The sequence below is a fragment of the Anopheles ziemanni genome, chromosome 2 (genome assembly GCF_943734765.1).
Source record: "Anopheles ziemanni chromosome 2, idAnoZiCoDA_A2_x.2, whole genome shotgun sequence".
Classification (NCBI taxonomy): domain Eukaryota; kingdom Metazoa; phylum Arthropoda; class Insecta; order Diptera; family Culicidae; genus Anopheles; species Anopheles ziemanni.
The window spans coordinates 12,502,446-12,519,800 of NC_080705.1; the positions used below are offsets into that span (position 1 = coordinate 12,502,446).

Here is a 17,355-nt window from a genome sequence, read left to right on the forward strand (position 1 = left end):
AAATCTAAGTAGTTCCAAAATGAGGAACTGCTGACATAATTCTTCTTTTAAAAACGGATTTGCTGGGTGCGGTTCGGTATAGCCATCACTGCGCATCGAACTGTCAAACATTCAACGGGTTTTAGCGGCATTAAAAGTGTTCGTTTGTTCAAGCGACGCCATTCTAAAATATTCCTCACTAAAAAAGTATTTTTTGTCAATTCTGTACACGGCAGATATCCTGCAAGAAACGTTCCAAAATGGCGACCCCTCGTGCTTTCGGAATACTTAACAACCAGAACCTTGTGCAAGGAAACCTGCCGGTTGGAAGTAAGTTTAGGCAATGGCAGTGTGATTCCTACGTTCGCTTTGACTAATCCTCAATTCTTCCATTTTGCACAGAATCCATTGCGTCGTCGAAGAGCGGTGAAACGCGTCCATCTTCTTTCGCGCTCAAGGATCTAACCAACAAGAAGCAGCGGACAGCGGTACACCAAGATGCCAAAGGAAAAACGCACAACGGACCGACCGATAGCTCCCTGGAAGCGCAGGCGACCTCAATTGTGCAGCAAGTGAGCAAGGACTTCACGAAGCCAGCCGTACCCCGGAAGACGCAGCCTAAAATCTGGTATGATGACCCCTTTAAACCCCAAGATGCAGAATACGCATGGGGTCAGGCAAACTGCCTCCGGGAAGACCTGCTCGACCAGATGCTCGATATTCCTGAAGTAACGATCGAGCGGAAACGTTTACGTGCCACACCCGCTCAGTCGGATCTGCTAGATTTTCCAGACTTCGATGCGACATGGAATTACTACGAAACAGCCCCACCGAAGCCACTCGAGCTTCCGGTGGACGATTTCCCACTGGTGGACATCCCAGATTTAGAATTTATGTTCTAACAAGCTTGCGGTGGTATAGTGTTTTGTATAGGATTTTTTGATCCATCTACTAACCCGTTAATTCGTGGCAGAGATATTATTTATTATTCTTAAATACGTTACTATGATTAATTGTGAACTGACAATGCCAAATCAATGTAGTTGAAGTGAGTACAAGATGATTTTTCTAATTGTTAGCATTAATGGCACCCTACTAAATAGAAATTAAACAGAGTAAATAAAGAAAGCGAGCTACCTTTTGTATACAATTCGTCGAAATAAACATCTAAATGGCTCGAGAAATTCGTATTGATAGCAAATTTTCGTCAAATTTCTTTCATAGCCTACTACTACCAAATACTCGATGGATAATATCAAAAATTCCCAATCTAGAGTCCTCGCAATCGAATAATACACAAGAAGCCGAGCTGGTTCGTTAATAGCGAACACATTGCGTACATGTGAGGTGGTTTGACCTTTATTTTGTAGATAAATATGCTTAACTTTTGCTTAAATATTTGGCTTATTACTGTATGGAGATCGGAGGCAGGCAACGCGATTGCCGTTCTACAGCAACGCGTCCTCGTTGGAACGTACGTTCCGTTGGAATTGCTTAATGTACTTGTATTCCTCGCACCGATCGCAAATGATGGCACCATTCGAGATCAACTCGTGGACACCCTTATCGTGGCACACGATGTGCACCAGCTTCAAGTTGTGCAGCGTAAACAGCTCCAGAAAGTACGTTATCACAGACAGTTTCTTGCCCCGGCGCCCGTGCAGCTTGCAGATAACCCCGTCCGCGTCGGCCGCCACCATACGCTCAACATTGTCCAGGATGGAGGGCAGCACGGCGCGGCTTATTTCCACCTGATGATCGAGATTCCACACCTGAAACAGGATCAAGTGTTCCCGGCTCGCGTACGGATTGATCCGGTGTCCATCGTACCGGCACCGTTCGTCATTCCAGAGGCCCATGCACCGAAAGTCTCCCCGTTCGCCGCACAGAGCCACATTGTATCGCTCGATGCGACAGTTTTTACCGAGTGAGTTTTTAACCACCAGTTTCAGCTTCTTCGGCGGAATGCGCTGGGCGTCCGTTTCGTCACCCTTGTCGTCCGGTTCTTCCAGCGTGATTCGCCGTTGGCAGCTCCGGTCGAACATGCAGCTAAAATAGTCAAATCCAAGTAGCAGCTGCCGGAACAGCTCGAGCATTTCGTCGATTAACTCGCGGGCGATCGGGTTCGCCCGGTACATGGAACATTTCGTCAGTTCGTCCTTGGTTTTGTAAAAGTAACCACGGATTCGATCCTGACCGCGCCGTTTCATTACTTCTTCCTTCGTCTTTACCGCTCGATCATCAATTCCTGGTGGGAGGAAAGCGTTCGTGAGAAAAGTGCAACGAATACGAAGACGTTTCAACAACTTTCTTACCCTCAAACCATTCTTCGTGCTCCGTCCGGGAGCTACGCTTGATAAGATCGTCCCGGCCGCGCTGTGCGTCGTACAGGATCTTGGAAATTTCCGGCTGATTGTTGTTCACAAACTGCCGAGCCAATTCACCCGCATTGAGCAGCTCCGTGTGGGTTGCTTTGATGGCATTGTACATTAGTTCAAAATCTGTAAAGTTAATGTCAATGTATTAACCCGTTTGTCCCGCAGTTGAAGGGCATCCTTTAGTCACCCGTTTTCACAATCGTATCCTTGTCCGCCACGACGAACAATACCTGGGCCGGTAAAGTCCGAAAATAGTCCTCGTCGGTCACCTCCACGCCATCCTGTGCAAGATAGACGCGGCATTCGGCAATCTGGAAGGAAGAGAATTTGCGCTAAAAACCCACCTCCAAAAATTACGACATTTATTTTTACTATGACCCATTTACAGGTTGACCTTGACACTACAGTGCAATGAGGAGCATTTGGAAAAAAATCACAAGTCAGATTTCAAGGAGAAAAGTCTATTCCTTATCTACAGCATCAACCTTTTCCCCCCAAATAAGGTAAGAAATGCACCGGACCGGACAAGGCACCATCCAAAACTGGACGCCACGGTGCCAAACAGGTCAATGTCATTGCCCCGTCGTCGCCGTGCCCGCGCCGCACACACGTTCTGCGCATTCAGCAGCACCATTTCCGCTCCGGAGGTTGTTTACCTTGAATTTTTCGGACGCCTTCGCTCGGAGCATGCGAAGTGAGTTGGCCGCTACCCCGTACTTGCGGGTCCGCTCGACATCAGTTATCTTGTAGCCCTGCAGTCCCTGCTTCTCCGTTTTAGCCGACGTGAACAGGTTGAACATTTCGGATGATGAATGTTGAAATTGCCACCCTTGAAACCTTTTGATTGGAAAACCAGAAACACACTGTTGACTGAAACCGACCAGAAGAATGGTATTTGGCTTGCACAGATAACACCGGTCCGGGCCCTCGCGGACAAATGTTGTTTAATTTTCCGCTCCCGTTGCAAGATGTTTTTGTTGCTGCACCCGATGGGAACGACCTTTACCACCCCCACGGACCACTTGTCTAACGACGAAGAAAAAGGATATGTGTCGTCTCCTCGGCAGTCAGCTTTCAACTAAAAGGTGTCAGATTCGTGATATCCTGACAAGTATGTTTGGGTGTTTATTAAGCCCTGTATACACGAAAGCTATATTGCGTCAGTAAAACATTGAAAGATGCACAACTTCATGGTACACATTTGTACCTTTTCGTACCCCATTGGATCTGAGGAACAAAATAGCATTATATTTTTCGTGACTAAACTGTTTTTCGTTCCATGTTCACCAAGAACCATTATTACCAGTAGTCAATCATGAACTGTCATTAGTTTACCAGCTAGCGTGTATACGGGCCTTCAGTCGTTCACATAAGTGGACTCATCTCAATATCGGAACTTACGTGATTCGCGAACCCAGGCATCCCCGTTCCAAAAGAAATGCATTCGTCGTTGCATTCAAAAATGCATTTAACGATTTTCAGTGATTTTCAGTTGCAGTCAAACAAACAGCAGTACGTTTATAATAAGGGAATCGTATTTATTAAGGTTCTTCTAGAGGCAAAGTTTAGCAACATCAAAGAAAAGGTGGGAAAATATTGGTAATTTCCTAGATTGTATAGAGGAAAGTATTGCTATATGCATGGAGAAGGAAACCGACGAGCATAATAATAGAATGAATTGAATTTGAACTCATGAATTGAATTTATACTCACTTTCTTAGTCATAAAATACTCGGAAGGAAGTTTTCTTTCAAATTCGTTTAAATACATTGAAACTGATTTATGCGTAAGCAAAATGGTTTATCCTCGAATTTGCATTTATTTATTTTTGAATCGTTAGCAGCATTCGATTTAGTTTTACGGCAACATTGGTCTACACTGATCCGCTCACAAACGATCATCTAATTCAGTTTAGAATAACATTCATAGGGTTGAATTTGTTCTCAAGTCTTCTTTTTTCAGACCCTTTAAAACAAAACGCTACCAAATAGCCTAGATGGGTTAATCGTATTATACTAATTATCTCAATTGTACGGAATATGTGTTCAAAAGCGATAAACAAATTTCCGAAAGGCATTTCTCATTTCGTTTTCTTGAAAACCAGTAAGCCACTCTACAACCAGCTTTTTGAAATTTCACACAGTCACGGTGAAAGGGTAGGAAAAGTGGAGTAATAACAGTCATTTGAAATGTCCCTACATTTTCAAATATGGTAAAGCAAACGCAGTGGGTGAAGTATGGGCAATTAGTTTTTAAAATGTGTAATGACGTGAAATGCTTCTCGTCAATTGCACACAATTCTTAAAGTTTGTGATCAAATGAAACATTTTCTTTCGAGTTCTTCCAATATAAGTTTGCCCAAACTTAACACAATCCTTAGTTGAATAATAAGCAACATTCATTACAGTAAGGCCGATGACCTGATCGGAACGTTTGCTGTTCATTAAGAGAGGATACAGAACAACAGTCATTTTTACCAGATGCAATACTCGAACCATTTATTTATAATTTAGTAAGTACACGTTTTACCTAACTACTTATCCAATAAAAAATTAATATTCTATTCGTCGAAGATCTTACAGAATACGTTGAGAGCTTCGTCTTCGTTCACTTTTTCTCTTACTGTGATTTATTTAAGTTCTCTACCACCTCTAATCAATAACATGTTAATTTATTATACACTTGCTTCTACGTACGATGAATGATTATGAGTTTTTCCAATGCTGCAGTAGTTTCGTACCCTTTTCAACATTTCACCTTCGTTTAAAACTATATTTTAAAACCCGAACTCGTACCACTTTCGATGGCATTTCGTCAGCACGTTAAGTGTACTCCAACATGTGCCGGGTTTCTAAAATCCACCAGAGCACCTGATGAAGTACAATAGACATGTGACAAAAGGAGGGGGAAATTCGGTCAATTCTCAAGAAAAACTTTCTTCCCAGTTTCACCGGTCCGGACTGCACACTTTTCACCGGTGCCCGAGCAAGAAGAAGCTCCACCTGCTCGGATAAGGGAAGCTCGGCGGCATCATACATTGTTGCACACTGCAACAAAGGGAAGGGAACGGTTGGTGTTGCTGTTGGTGGGAAGTTTTGCCAAAAACAAGTTCGTCGATCGCCGAAACGGGGAGGCAGAAGGGCGGGCGGGCGCCAGTGGTATGCGCCACAGGCACGCACACCCGGTGGGGTATGTACTGTGCCTCGGAAACACTCCGCAGCAACACTGACGTCAACCGGAAATCGGCACATTAATAATTAATAAGCGGTTCCGCGCGACCACCCGGCTTTCCCTCCACCACCACCATCCAGGTTTTTGGGCTTCCGTACTGCATCTTCCTCCAGCGATCGTTCTTCTTTTCCACGTTTCCGCCGTTGTCCATGCCATTCTCTCGTTTTTTTTCTGTGTATTGTTGCGCGCGTTGCTTCGAAGACGGCACTGGATGGAAAACTATGGTCGGTTCCAAAAACAAAACCGAAAGGGTTCTCCTAAAAAGAAAAGAAAGAAAAAACTTGTGAAACCGATGTGTGCATTTCTTCCTTTCACGGGCTCTAGAAGACATAAAACAGCGAACACGTCGTGTTTCCGTGTCTTTACGGCATGCATTAATGCTTCTTCTTGTTTTCACTCGTAGTTGAACAAGCATACGCGTTCGAACATCGAAGCGATTGCGCCATCATCGATGAGAACCGGTCGGTTCGATGATTCACCGGGACGATTTGGCGTTTGATCGTCGCCTCCTGCACCAGTGCGTTCCTCGTTCCACGCGGGCTTGGAGAGAAGGGGGGGGCCCGGCCGTTCTAATGCCACTTCCTTCCGGTTGTGCAAATCGGGCGGAAAACATAACGTCGTTTTACGTCGGCCCGTGCGTCGCCCGGTTTCGCGATCGTATCCACTTCCGACAGCATCATCAGTCAGTCAGAAAGTGGCAACATATGCACGCGAACCGTACGCCGCGCATCCGGTGGCGGACGTGCTGAATTCCGCGGATTCATCATCACTCATCGGGGGTGGCATCGCTCTGTGTGTGTGTTTGTGGACCACGATCGATGGATGCGGCATGTGGAATGGATGGAGCAGAGCATCGAGCAGCATCAATTGCAGTAAATCCATCCGTAATCGCTGAGGGAGGTAGGTTTGTTGTTGGGGTCTTCACGGGGAGATCATGTCATGCCTTCAGAGACGATCTGCAAGTTGAATAAGAAAGAAAGAGAATGATCAGTTTAATGAATTAGGATCAAACTAAATTAAAAATCAAGAACTGTATTTGTTTGCCTTCATATTTTAAAGTCAAGCCATACAATAATGTATCAAAAGGAGTAACAAAATGTAACATCGCTTTATTGGCTTGTGTGCTTGCACACTCCACAGGCCATGTGTTTCGAGTTTCGATTTAAATAAATAAAATTAAAGAAACATTCCGCAACTGTCAAAAAGAAACATCAGCCTTCGAAAGGTAAACTCGAAGAAATAATAAAATCAACTCAAACACACATCCTTTTTTCCGAGCAAAACCCAAACAGCAGCCAAACCTCAAAGAGATGATGGGCGGCACTCCACCACCACTCCACCACCACCACCACCACCATTGTCGTGGAGGAGTTTCTGCGAAAGTTGGTCGGTCTCCTGGTGGAGCCTTCCGTGCGCCATCGGTCGGCATCGTGAGCTTTGACGAAGGAATTCCGCCACACACGATAATAACCAGTCCAACAACCAGGGGATGGGTGGTGGTGGAGGTGGTGGCGTGCAAAAATAACGCCCCAGCAAACATCAATGGGGCTGTGTGGGGGATGAAAAGAAGGTGCGCGGCCCACTCCTCGAGCCGTTGGAGGCCAAAAATAGATTTGTTTCAATAATGAATAATGATGGCCCTCACCGGTAACGCCTTCCTCCCCCGCGGGCCAATCCCTCTCTCTCTCTCTCTCTCTCTCCAGCTGGCCCGGCCCCCGGGGGTGTACTTGCGCGTCCATCTTCAGTGTTTCTTCGTTCCTTCTTCTTTTCACGAAACATTCGACACATTCGGCGAAGGCGAATGGAAAGTAACGATCGAATCCATCAATATGAATCGATGGTGTAAAAAGGTGTGCATAAAAAAAGAATTGGCAAAATGGGACGCGGTATGAACGGAAAAGCGCATAAAGAGGGTGAGAGAAAATGGCGAGGCAAGAAAGAAGCGGAGCAAAGTCAAATTGTCTAAAGCAATGGCGCTACCAAAAAGTGACAAAGAATATGTTAAAAAGAAAACCATATAAGCTAACCGTGTAACTCATTCATAATATTTTTCCTAGAAGCTCCTTGTGCATCGCCACATAGCTTGTACATTTTACGACAGTTAAGTAAATTGTTTCTTTTTCATCGCAATTTATTCGCATCGGATATTTTAATAGTTTTGTTTATATCTTCAATTATTTTTGAAATTTTCTTTTTATGTTCAACTATTTAGTTAGATGCTTGGCTCTTTTCTACTTCTAACTAACACTAACAATTTCTTTTCCAACCATGTTAGGTAGAGAATTCATTCGATCTATGTTTAGAGATCTGTTCGCGATCGTGGCGTTATCAGTAGCAAAATCAACTCAATTTCCGCAACGATTAAACCCCAAAAAGTCAAAATAGTAATTGATATCAACTGAAAAATGTATGTAAATAAAAAAATCAAACATGATCTCCTCCAGCTGTCACAACACCGCTCTCGCCTTCGCCCCAGCTGGTGCGTAACCCTTCGGGCCATTTAAGGAGATTTTGCGACACCACACACACACACCTTGAGACGTTCGAAATTCGTCCCAAAACCGGAAGACACGGATCAACGGCGTTCCTGAAACCCCCCCAGATCGAAGCCGACACGAGCTTAACACCATTGACCAAATAAAGGTACTGCTGAGGTTTCGTCGTCCGCCGGACAAGTTTGACCAGTTTTTGCCTTCCTTGCGAGTGGCGCAGGACATGCTGACATGGGCCCGAAGGTCGAACACGGTGGTCTTTTCGTGCGTTTTCTTGAGGGGTTGGTTTTTCGGTGCACACCCGCGAGGCGTGTGGCAGCCTTCCCTTGGAGGTGTTAAAATTGACACCTTTGATTGAGTGTGTAAAACGGAATGCTAAATTCTAAGACTCCACACCACGGCAAGCAGCATCTCAATTACTTACATCTTGGAGAAGGTGAAGAATTTAAAGAGGACCAAAGCGTGATCGTAACAACATTCTCAACCCCCTAAACGGACGGTGTAAGTTTAATGTTCCCTTATCGAAACACTGTGGAACCCCACCCTCGGTTACGGCGTGATTGCAGATTGTGAAGGGAGAGAGAAAACCACTTCACAAACGCCATCCATTCAATCATGGGTTCTGTATCAGGTTGACCTAAAAAATAAGTTCAACATTTGTCACATTCACACTCTCGTGCGCGTACTTCACGCGCTTCGTGGATCGGCATTCCGAAGTGACTGTGTCAGCAGATTATATCGTAACTCTGTGTTGGAAGCGAACATTGGGCATGTAAATGTCAGCATATTTTAATATTGAGATACGTTTTCTCGGCAAAACATTAACTTTTTAAGTAAAGCCAAGAAACCTTTAAATAAGCAGCATAATAATTTCGTCTTAATTAAATCTGAAGAGAATTCCTCCCATGCTCTTTGTCGCAATAAAATGAAAGAATATTTTAAATCATGTACAGGGTGATTATTATGCGCGGAAAAAAGCGCGAATGACGTCATAAACCAAATTGGATGACCAAACACGGGTACGCGGGGCGGCATTTGTTGTTGGTTCATCACCCTCCCTCCTCGGTGGGTCCCCCGGTAAGTTCATTAGTTGACGTCAGCAGTCGGTGGTGGTGCAGCTTTTTCCTGTCTCACTTCTCACTTCTTCCCTGCCCAATGCTCCTTTCCAATACCCTGAGCCGTAGTGACATGAGCCCGGGGCGTGCTTTACCTTCCATTTACACTACTATCACTCCATCAACCCACCACCATCGTTTTTTCGGATAACTGACCACGGCGGGATGGGGGAAGGGAGGGTACTGAGAACTGCGCAAAACGCTTCGCAACATATTTGCACGAGTTCTCTTTTTTTTTTTTGCTTCCACAACTCGCCGATCACCTCCTATTCACCAGACGACACGGGCCATTGACCGACGATACATTCCGATCGCATTCCAAACCCGTTTTTTTTTTTGCGTTTGTGTAAGTGTGCCAAGGGATCGTCAAGCTCGTGAAAGGGCCGACCTCGAGGAGGTTCGTAAAAGTGCCGTCCGTCAACGTCTTCCATTCGCGTTATCGGACATGATGGTGGAGGAAAAGAAAAACATACATCATCACCAACCAACCGCCACTTCAAATCAGCCACAATAGAAGCAGCAGCAGGCTATGGAAATCGACCACTTGATCGTTTCATTCTGAATTAAAATAAATTCATTAAGATTATCATTAGCATCTTTTCGGAATCAAAGCAACCAACTCCCTCCTTTGAAGGCATGAGAAATTAAAAGCGCTCGCGTTCTGGTTTTGCGACCCGATTCGACTCTCGATCGTCGATCCCGATCCGATCGGTTCCGGATCGCACTACCACAACCTGTTTCCGAACCAGATTTTCCGGTACAACAGTGGCATAATCTCGAACGGAACTCCCACACGGGCAGATCTCATTTCGCTTTCGTGCATTCAGGAGATGCCATAGGAGGAGAAGAGGTGGAAGAAGAAGAGGAATTTGCCAACCTACTCTCTACCGGATCCGATGATCAAGCCGACGACGACAGTGAAGTAAGAATAGATGTCCGGGGAAAAAAAGGCAAGAAGATCGTGGCGCGTTCGAAACGCAGCTGAGCCAACCGTTCGAAGATGTTCTTGGTGGTTCCGCGTGCGAGATATGTTGCCAAGGTCCCGTCTCTGTCTGTCGCGCTTGCCTTCCCAATCTGACACTACGATAGAGCGCCCGCCGCCGGCATCCACATACACACAAAGGCCGGCGATTCTTCATTATCGTATCAAAAAACCGCGCCTAACACAACTCTTGTTACTGTCTTCGTGCTGCTCTTGCAGTGAAAACTGCTTCCATTTGTCTTTTTATTGGACGTTGGCGACCCCCTGCCGGGACACTCCGACCAAACCTCCCTAGTTGCCTCCCAAACGGTGGACGGTTATTTTAACGGCCCGCTTGTGTCGTCCGGCGGTTCATCCGGTTTTGGGCAAACCGGGAGCGTCGCATACAAATGTGTCCAGTTTCAAGCTCGCTTTGCAAGCACTTCCGTCCGCGCACGATCGTGACACGTCCTTCGCATCCTGCTTGCCAACAGTTTGTGTGTCCCCCCCCCCGAGAGGCCAAGAGAAGGGAAGGAAGATTTCACTTAGGAACAGACGCGAATCGAAACCAGTTACGGCGGCATCTTCTGCTTAAGAACTCCAATTGTTTGCTCGTATGAAGAAAACGGAATTAACTCCTTTCAACGTTCTCCAGACAAAGTGCTCGTCTACCTTCCGGGAAGATGCGCCGTCGGTTCGCCCGTCAAGTTGACCTCGTTTTCCAAGACCACCGCCACCAAAGCAGCAGCAGTAGCGACGAGACGGCGAGACATATGCCGGGGAACGTGTCGGTTATGTTTTATTTGACCCCTTTTTTTCTCCCTCCGCGGGGCAATAGAACGCCCGGGGGTCGGGGCAAGCAAGCGGTTGCCTTCCAGAACGGAAAGGATGTGTGCGATAAAGCGCGTCTGTGTCATAAAGACGGCACACGGAACACGATTCCTTCGCCACTGGAAACCGCCTCCCCGTTTGGAGTGGGATTTCCGGCCGGGCAAGAGGTTTACGTTAGTGTTGGGTTTTTTTTGTTTCTCTTTTCTGAAATATTCCCCCTGACCCGGACAACGTCGCGACAGCCAGGCTCTCGCTTACACTTCGGTAGTCGGCTTCCATTTGCCGGTTTCCTCGGTCGGTCTGCTTCTGGAGAATTATGTCTGATTGTAGTACGTCTCATTGAGCCCGGCTAAAAAAAAATGGGAAGATGAGCAATAACGGTCACGAAAGGGCATAACGGAACGCTCGTAAAAAAAAGCATTAACTGTAAGGTTCATTCATAGGAATGAATTTACCAAGAAAACATGCTAAAAGCGTGTTACATATCTCTTTAATTTAACTGACTGACTAATGCAATTGTGCTACACCAAGTTTCATTTGATTTGGGAAGATACATTTTTGTCTGAGATAAAAAGAATCTCAATAATTTTAAATATCATACGAAGTCAAATTCATCTTTTTTCAGATCTGTAGAGGAACAATTTTGTATAAAAATGTTTTAATTAAAATCCGGTATGTGTATTTAAAAACATCTCGGATGGTTTCTTCAAGATCATTTTCAGCAAGTCGTCCGCAAATGTGTAGTGTTGAGCATTATGAATCTTTTGGCGAGGTTGATTCTTATGAATCTTTCACGTAACATTCATTCAGATGGATTCATGAATCTTTTAGGATTCGAATTTTCAAACGATGATGAATGAATTTTGAAAATTTAATGGATCTTCATGATCTTGCATGGATCTGTCACTAATCTCCATGGTTCTTTCATTGGATCATGCGATAAAATAAAAATAAAAATCTTTGGGATTGATGTATCTTTGGGATTCATGAAACGCTCATCAAAAGAAAATCTCTATAACACAAAGAAAGAATCATTCAATTATGAATCTGAATATGAATTACACAACTCTACAATTGTGTCCTTTCTTTAAAAAATAACCTAAGCATTCTCATACATTTTATGAATCGTCTTGTAGAATATGCTTTTCTTCCGAGACGTACTGTACAATTCCAATTATTCGTCGCACGTCGCATGTTCGTAAAAATGTGCCAGACGAGCGTTGTCTAAGCAATAACAAGAATCCGACCGAAGAAGGTGCGCTGTGGTTGCGTGTGTCTCGACGAAAAGACATCCTTTTTTGCTTACTCACAGGATAACACCACCATCAACAACTCCTCACGCGCCATCGATCGCCGTCCATGTGTCGTAACCGCGTTTTCGTTGCGTCTTTTTTCCTCCGAACTTCCTCGACGAGTTCGATCGATTCGTGAATTTTGTTTGCGCAAGGCCCGCCCCCCGCCGCCGCCGCCCTTCCACCTGCCCATCCACCCACCTACCAGCACAAACCGTTCGCATGGGACACGCGCTGAAATGTGACCGGCCGGTCACCAACACCACCCCATTACATCCTCCTCCCCCACCCCGCTTCGAAGTGTGTGCCCGTCGTCTAATGGTCGTTGGGTGGCGGTTTAAATCCAACACCATTGTTGCCGCAGACTCGGCAACAGGTTCCACCGGGTCGGGATGTTTCGACCAAATTCCTAGCTCACACACACACACATGCACACGCACATAAACGGACGGGGCAAGGGGAGGCGGCGGCAGGAGGAGGGGCCACGATAAGAGAGCCGGCGCACTGAGAAATGACGTAACTCTTTATCGGTGGCAACTGGTGGCGCGCCGGGTGACATTCGCGTACGCACATTGGACACAATCCCCCCCTCCCCCTAACGTCGCCAGCTCCCTCCCACTTGACACGGTTATCCGGAGTGGTACACACAAATGGGTGGAGTGATAGCGCATGGAGCTCCTGCTTTATTTTTCCCTCTTCACGTGGGTTCCGTTTTTTCGGTGCTTGACGCTTCTCCAATTCAACCGCATGACGTTCGTTCGCCCGCGATCCCCAGTGGGAATTAAATTTAGGCGTGAATGAGAAAAAAAAGCACCAAAATGAGGCCACAGTCTCCCCGTCCCCCGGGGTGGCCGGGGGTTCTTGTACAAATTCGCTCCTTTTTGGTTCTTTATCAGTCAACTCGTACGCGTTAACAAAAAACAAACCCTTCCGTTTGAAACCTATCTTTTAAACCTCTCTCTCGCTAGATTCGATTTTTCTTATCACACGCAAAGAAGTGGAAAGCCAAAACTGGATATCGAGTTGGACTAAACAAATTGAGGAGGAAAAAAAACGACCCTATCAAGCGTTGTTAAGTGACGATTTCTTATCTCGCCGAGAACTTTCCCATCCTTTTTTTTCTACGCGGTTCCGAACTTGCGTCAACAGTCTTATGATTATTTTCATGTTTTTTTAGATTAGCACGTGGTTGATTAGAACGCTACTCGGAAAAAAGACTCACATGGGTTCTTTTTATATTTGTTCCCTATGATAAAACCCGTGAACACGTTTTTACCATTTGATAAAATTACGTTCCGGTTTAACCGCCCTTATGAATCACCCTGTTTGTACATTTCAACGGATTAAACGTGGTTACTATGATTGTAAGACGCTTGCAATAAAACTGATGACTAGGCACCGCACACGGCAGAACTAAACCGAAGCAAGTTTGCATAAAATCGTTCCCAAAATATTTCCAAAAGTTGATGCAACAAAACATAAACCGGTTGAGTAGAGTAAAAAAGTGCTTTATGTTGTCAAATTAAACGAGTTTAGAATTTCTTTTTTTCAGTTTGAGCGTGGACATTTTCCAACGGAAAAGCAGCGTTGGCAAAATGGAAAGGAAAAAAACTAAACGAAAGCCCTCACCTACTTAGATGAGGCACAGTGTGTTTTTTTTGCGTTCGCTGAAAACACACAACGGTAGGTCGCTGTCCTGTGGTCTGGTGTCGAATTTGGGTTTTGTTTTACATTTTGTTTTTCCGCTCTTTATCGGTGCACTTGGTTGCTAAATGGGCAATTTCGCGAATTCAGGCGCTTTTCTGACACTTTCAACGGATCACTCGCGGATCACTGCCGGCAACACAAAACATGTCGTCTCGCGGGGTGTTGATGATGATGATGATGATCGGACCGAATAACGCGCGCTACTTCAGGTACCTGACTGCTGCCTTACGTTTACCAAGAGTCCCGGTTCCTGTTTAGCGCGCGTCATTGAACGGCCCTCTACACGTCGGGCCCGCGAGACGGCAGGGTGGAGAAGGGGAGGGGGACTTTCTGTGTTGTGTTTTCCATTTTTTACTATCTCGCTCGTTGAACCACGGTGCTAATGATCGGAGGGACATTCCGCACCACGTACTTACCCATCCCGTAATGGTGGCGCCACCCGTCGGGTATTTATTTCGAGTCAAAATTGTTCGTAACACACGCGCACTTCTGGTCGGGAGGCACAACAAAACTACTCACTCGAGCTTCCTAGACAGGGTATTACTGATGACGATCGTATGCCGATTGAATTAAGGAGTGGGTATTATGGTAAGACAGTGGATTAAAAATGTCCTCCATATGTCGCGCCATGTTTCTCTCAATTTGTCTACAGTTGCGGGCTTATTTGTGTATCCAGGACCATCAGTTGTTTGTGAGTATGTGTGGTATTCGAAGAGTTTCCTATTGCACGCCAGATATTGTACTCTCTCCACGTTCCACACATGCGATCAAAACGTTCCGTCGAATCAAATCTTCTGCGCTTTGCAAGCGCTATTATAATCGGATATCCTGCTAACAATACGCTCATATTCGGACGGTTTAAAAATAGCGCACCCTGGTGCTGATGACCGGATATGTGCGAACTCAACACCAAAAAAAAAAAAAAAAACTGAAACGAAATTCGACAGCCAGGGGGGGGAACGGTCAAAATGTGGTCAACTGATTAAAGTGTCGACAATCTGCCGCGGACTGCTTTGTGCTGTGTGCAAAGCTCACGGTGGAAGGTTCACGAACTCCCCGCGAAAATGGCTGAGAGCGGGAGAGATGACACCTATCCCCCACGAAACGCCGAGATCGGACAGATCTGCGCAGTCAATCTGCCGCAATGTTGCATCATGTCGGAAATGGCAAGATCTGCGTATGGCTAACGTGTTCTTTGGTGTGATGACTCTCCGGTCAGGTGACTTGCACAAATAACAAGAGTCGCAAAGGATAGCCACGGATACTACAATATGCCAGAGACAATGTCCGGTTGAGCTACGATATGATGGAAGATTCGCTTTGTCGCGAATGTTCAGGACTCTTACCTCGTAACGTTTGTTGAACTTTCCGGTGGACCGCGACTCTGGGTGCTCTTCCACACTAATATATCTGAAGATTCCGTATGTTCAGTTTCAGTTTATTTTCACGTGATCTTGTTCACCTGCACTTGTCCAAGAAAGGAACGTTACCGATAACCGTAAACCGTGCCGAAATAATATTTCTTATCCACCAATAGAACTTCGGCAAGTGGAAACTCCACACCTCTTTTTTTACAACGCTGCAGACAACGCCACACCTTCACAAAGTGACTACTCCCCAGAGCCTGCTAGATACTAATGTTCAGGGCATAGGAACGGGCTTGGGCTAATCCGCAAGTGCGCGACCCTCGGAGCGGCAATGACAATTCGTATTTTCTCGAACTTCTGGGATAACGCGACGCCACACGCGCGGCTCCACACCGCACACGATCGCTGACCTTTGGTTTATGCGTCTCCTCGGTTCTGTCCTGATTCGCATACTAATTGCGAACAGCCGAGGCAATTTCTGCCGCCGCAAATGCCTAATGGTAGTGTTCGTGCCATGTTAGGCCGCCGCCGCCATTCGCTCGTCGTCTCGGTGATGTGATCTCTTCTCGGCTTGCGTAGGGTTTTGCGACCGGAGACTTGTCCCATTTTACTTCGAAAACCCTCACAAATGGCTAATTTTAACAACTCGCGATAACCGATTTTACGACCATTCGTTAGCAACGCACACTCGCAACGGACACACGACTATCGTTTGGTGATAGGAGACAACCAAAGCGTTTTCATTTCTTTTCGCGTTCCGGACGCTTCGAGACGCCATCAATCGATTAGATCGAAGTTTTCCCACCATCGGTCCGACGAGTTGACACACACTCTCGCTCTACGTCGCTCTCTATTTCTCGAAGACGGCCAGCAAAACCCACCAGATCGATTCATCGTGAACAGGCGGCGCTGGCTGGCTGGTGCAAGTGCGACGACACTTTGAATTTTCTTCCCCTGGCAACGCGATTTGCATTCCGCACACCCTGTTTCCACACTGTCCCGTGTCTTTCTCTGTACGGCGGGGTTCTTGCTTGGTCCCGGCGAGACGGTACACACAAACGAGAAGATCACCGAGGCTGTTGATCGCTGTTTCCAAGCGATCCTGCACCTCTTTACGCTCTACCATCACCGGCGTAACGCATCGTAATCGAGCTGAGGAAGCCCGCACGTTGCTAAGGGCCGAACACTATACCACCACCACATAGCCTACTACTAGTATGGTGCACTCCGTGTTTGATTGTACTAGCGTGTACACTGGAAGCTGCTACTAGGGAGCAAACCTTCTGTAAGGTTCTATCACTGTACGTTCCAGCAGCTAGCCGGCATTGGCTCGAAAAAGGTGAAAACCCGTCGCGATGGAACAATCTGCGAAAACTGACGGGCACAGGATGACGACCATATGACGGGTCGACGATGTTTGCCGGCGAACGTGCACTTGGCGACTGATGGACGACCGATTCGCAAAACCACGGGATTGTGTGTTCTCTGCGCTTTCCCTCCACTTCACTACCCTTCGCTTTCCCCTTCCATCGTTCACCACCTCTTCTTCTCCCTCTCTCTTTCTCGCTCCCTCTTCTTTTTGCTGTGGAGCCATTAGCGTTTTCTCTCTCCTTCTCGCGCACTCCATTTTTTTCTCGTGTTTTTTTTTCGACGCGATCAAAGCACACAACGGCGCGGAGCAATGGCACGCCGACGTCACACTGCAGAATAATGGGGCAGAGCGTATATAGCGATAAGACCGAACCGCGATGGCGAGACGGAGCCGCCCGGCAGCAGCGGCGGCGGCGGTGGCGGCGGCCGTGAATGAAGTGAACGACCGCGCACTGAACCTGGGAGGGAACGTTCTGACGCTCGCGGGCTGAAAAGAAGTCGAACCGAACTCGACGACGGCTACCGGTCGACTGATGCCAGACGTTGACCAGCCCGCGGATGCCATTGCCATTGTGCGATCCAACGCGATGGCGGCGGCGGCGACGGCGGCGGTGCTGAATGATGGAGCGCG

The 17,355-nt window shown here is 46.6% G+C and overlaps 2 protein-coding genes across 2 annotated transcripts; one reads left to right on the forward strand and one right to left on the reverse strand.

The window, feature by feature from the left end:
• Positions 1 to 239: 239 nt before the first annotated feature.
• Positions 240 to 982, forward strand: LOC131292985 (uncharacterized). Its single transcript, XM_058321065.1, has 2 exons — positions 240 to 309; positions 382 to 982. Exons 1-2 carry the CDS (start codon positions 240 to 242, stop codon positions 879 to 881), a joined length of 570 nt encoding a protein of 189 aa, XP_058177048.1. The 3' UTR covers positions 882 to 982.
• A 325-nt stretch (positions 983 to 1,307) lies between these two features.
• Positions 1,308 to 3,358, reverse strand: LOC131291054 (DNA fragmentation factor subunit beta). Its single transcript, XM_058320246.1, has 4 exons — positions 3,014 to 3,358; positions 2,545 to 2,668; positions 2,295 to 2,480; positions 1,308 to 2,227 (listed from the first exon to the last, which is right to left on the reverse strand). Exons 1-4 carry the CDS (start codon positions 3,155 to 3,157, stop codon positions 1,428 to 1,430), a joined length of 1,254 nt encoding a protein of 417 aa, XP_058176229.1. The 5' UTR covers positions 3,158 to 3,358; the 3' UTR covers positions 1,308 to 1,427.
• Positions 3,359 to 17,355: the final 13,997 nt, after the last annotated feature.

Excerpts from the sequence above, each read along its gene's own strand:
- LOC131292985 (XM_058321065.1), top strand. The coding sequence starts at position 240 with ATGGCGACCCCTCGTGCTTTCGGAATACTTAACAACCAGAACCTTGTG. Across the intron at positions 310-381 it reads AGGAAACCTGCCGGTTGGAA|AATCCATTGCGTCGTCGAAG; the intron begins GTAAGTTTAGGC and ends CATTTTGCACAG.
- LOC131291054 (XM_058320246.1), bottom strand. The coding sequence starts at position 3,157 with ATGTTCAACCTGTTCACGTCGGCTAAAACGGAGAAGCAGGGACTGCAG. Across the intron at positions 2,481-2,544 it reads GGATACGATTGTGAAAACGG|ATTTTGAACTAATGTACAAT; the intron begins GTGACTAAAGGA and ends TTAACTTTACAG. Across the intron at positions 2,228-2,294 it reads GCACGAAGAATGGTTTGAGG|GAATTGATGATCGAGCGGTA; the intron begins GTAAGAAAGTTG and ends TCCTCCCACCAG.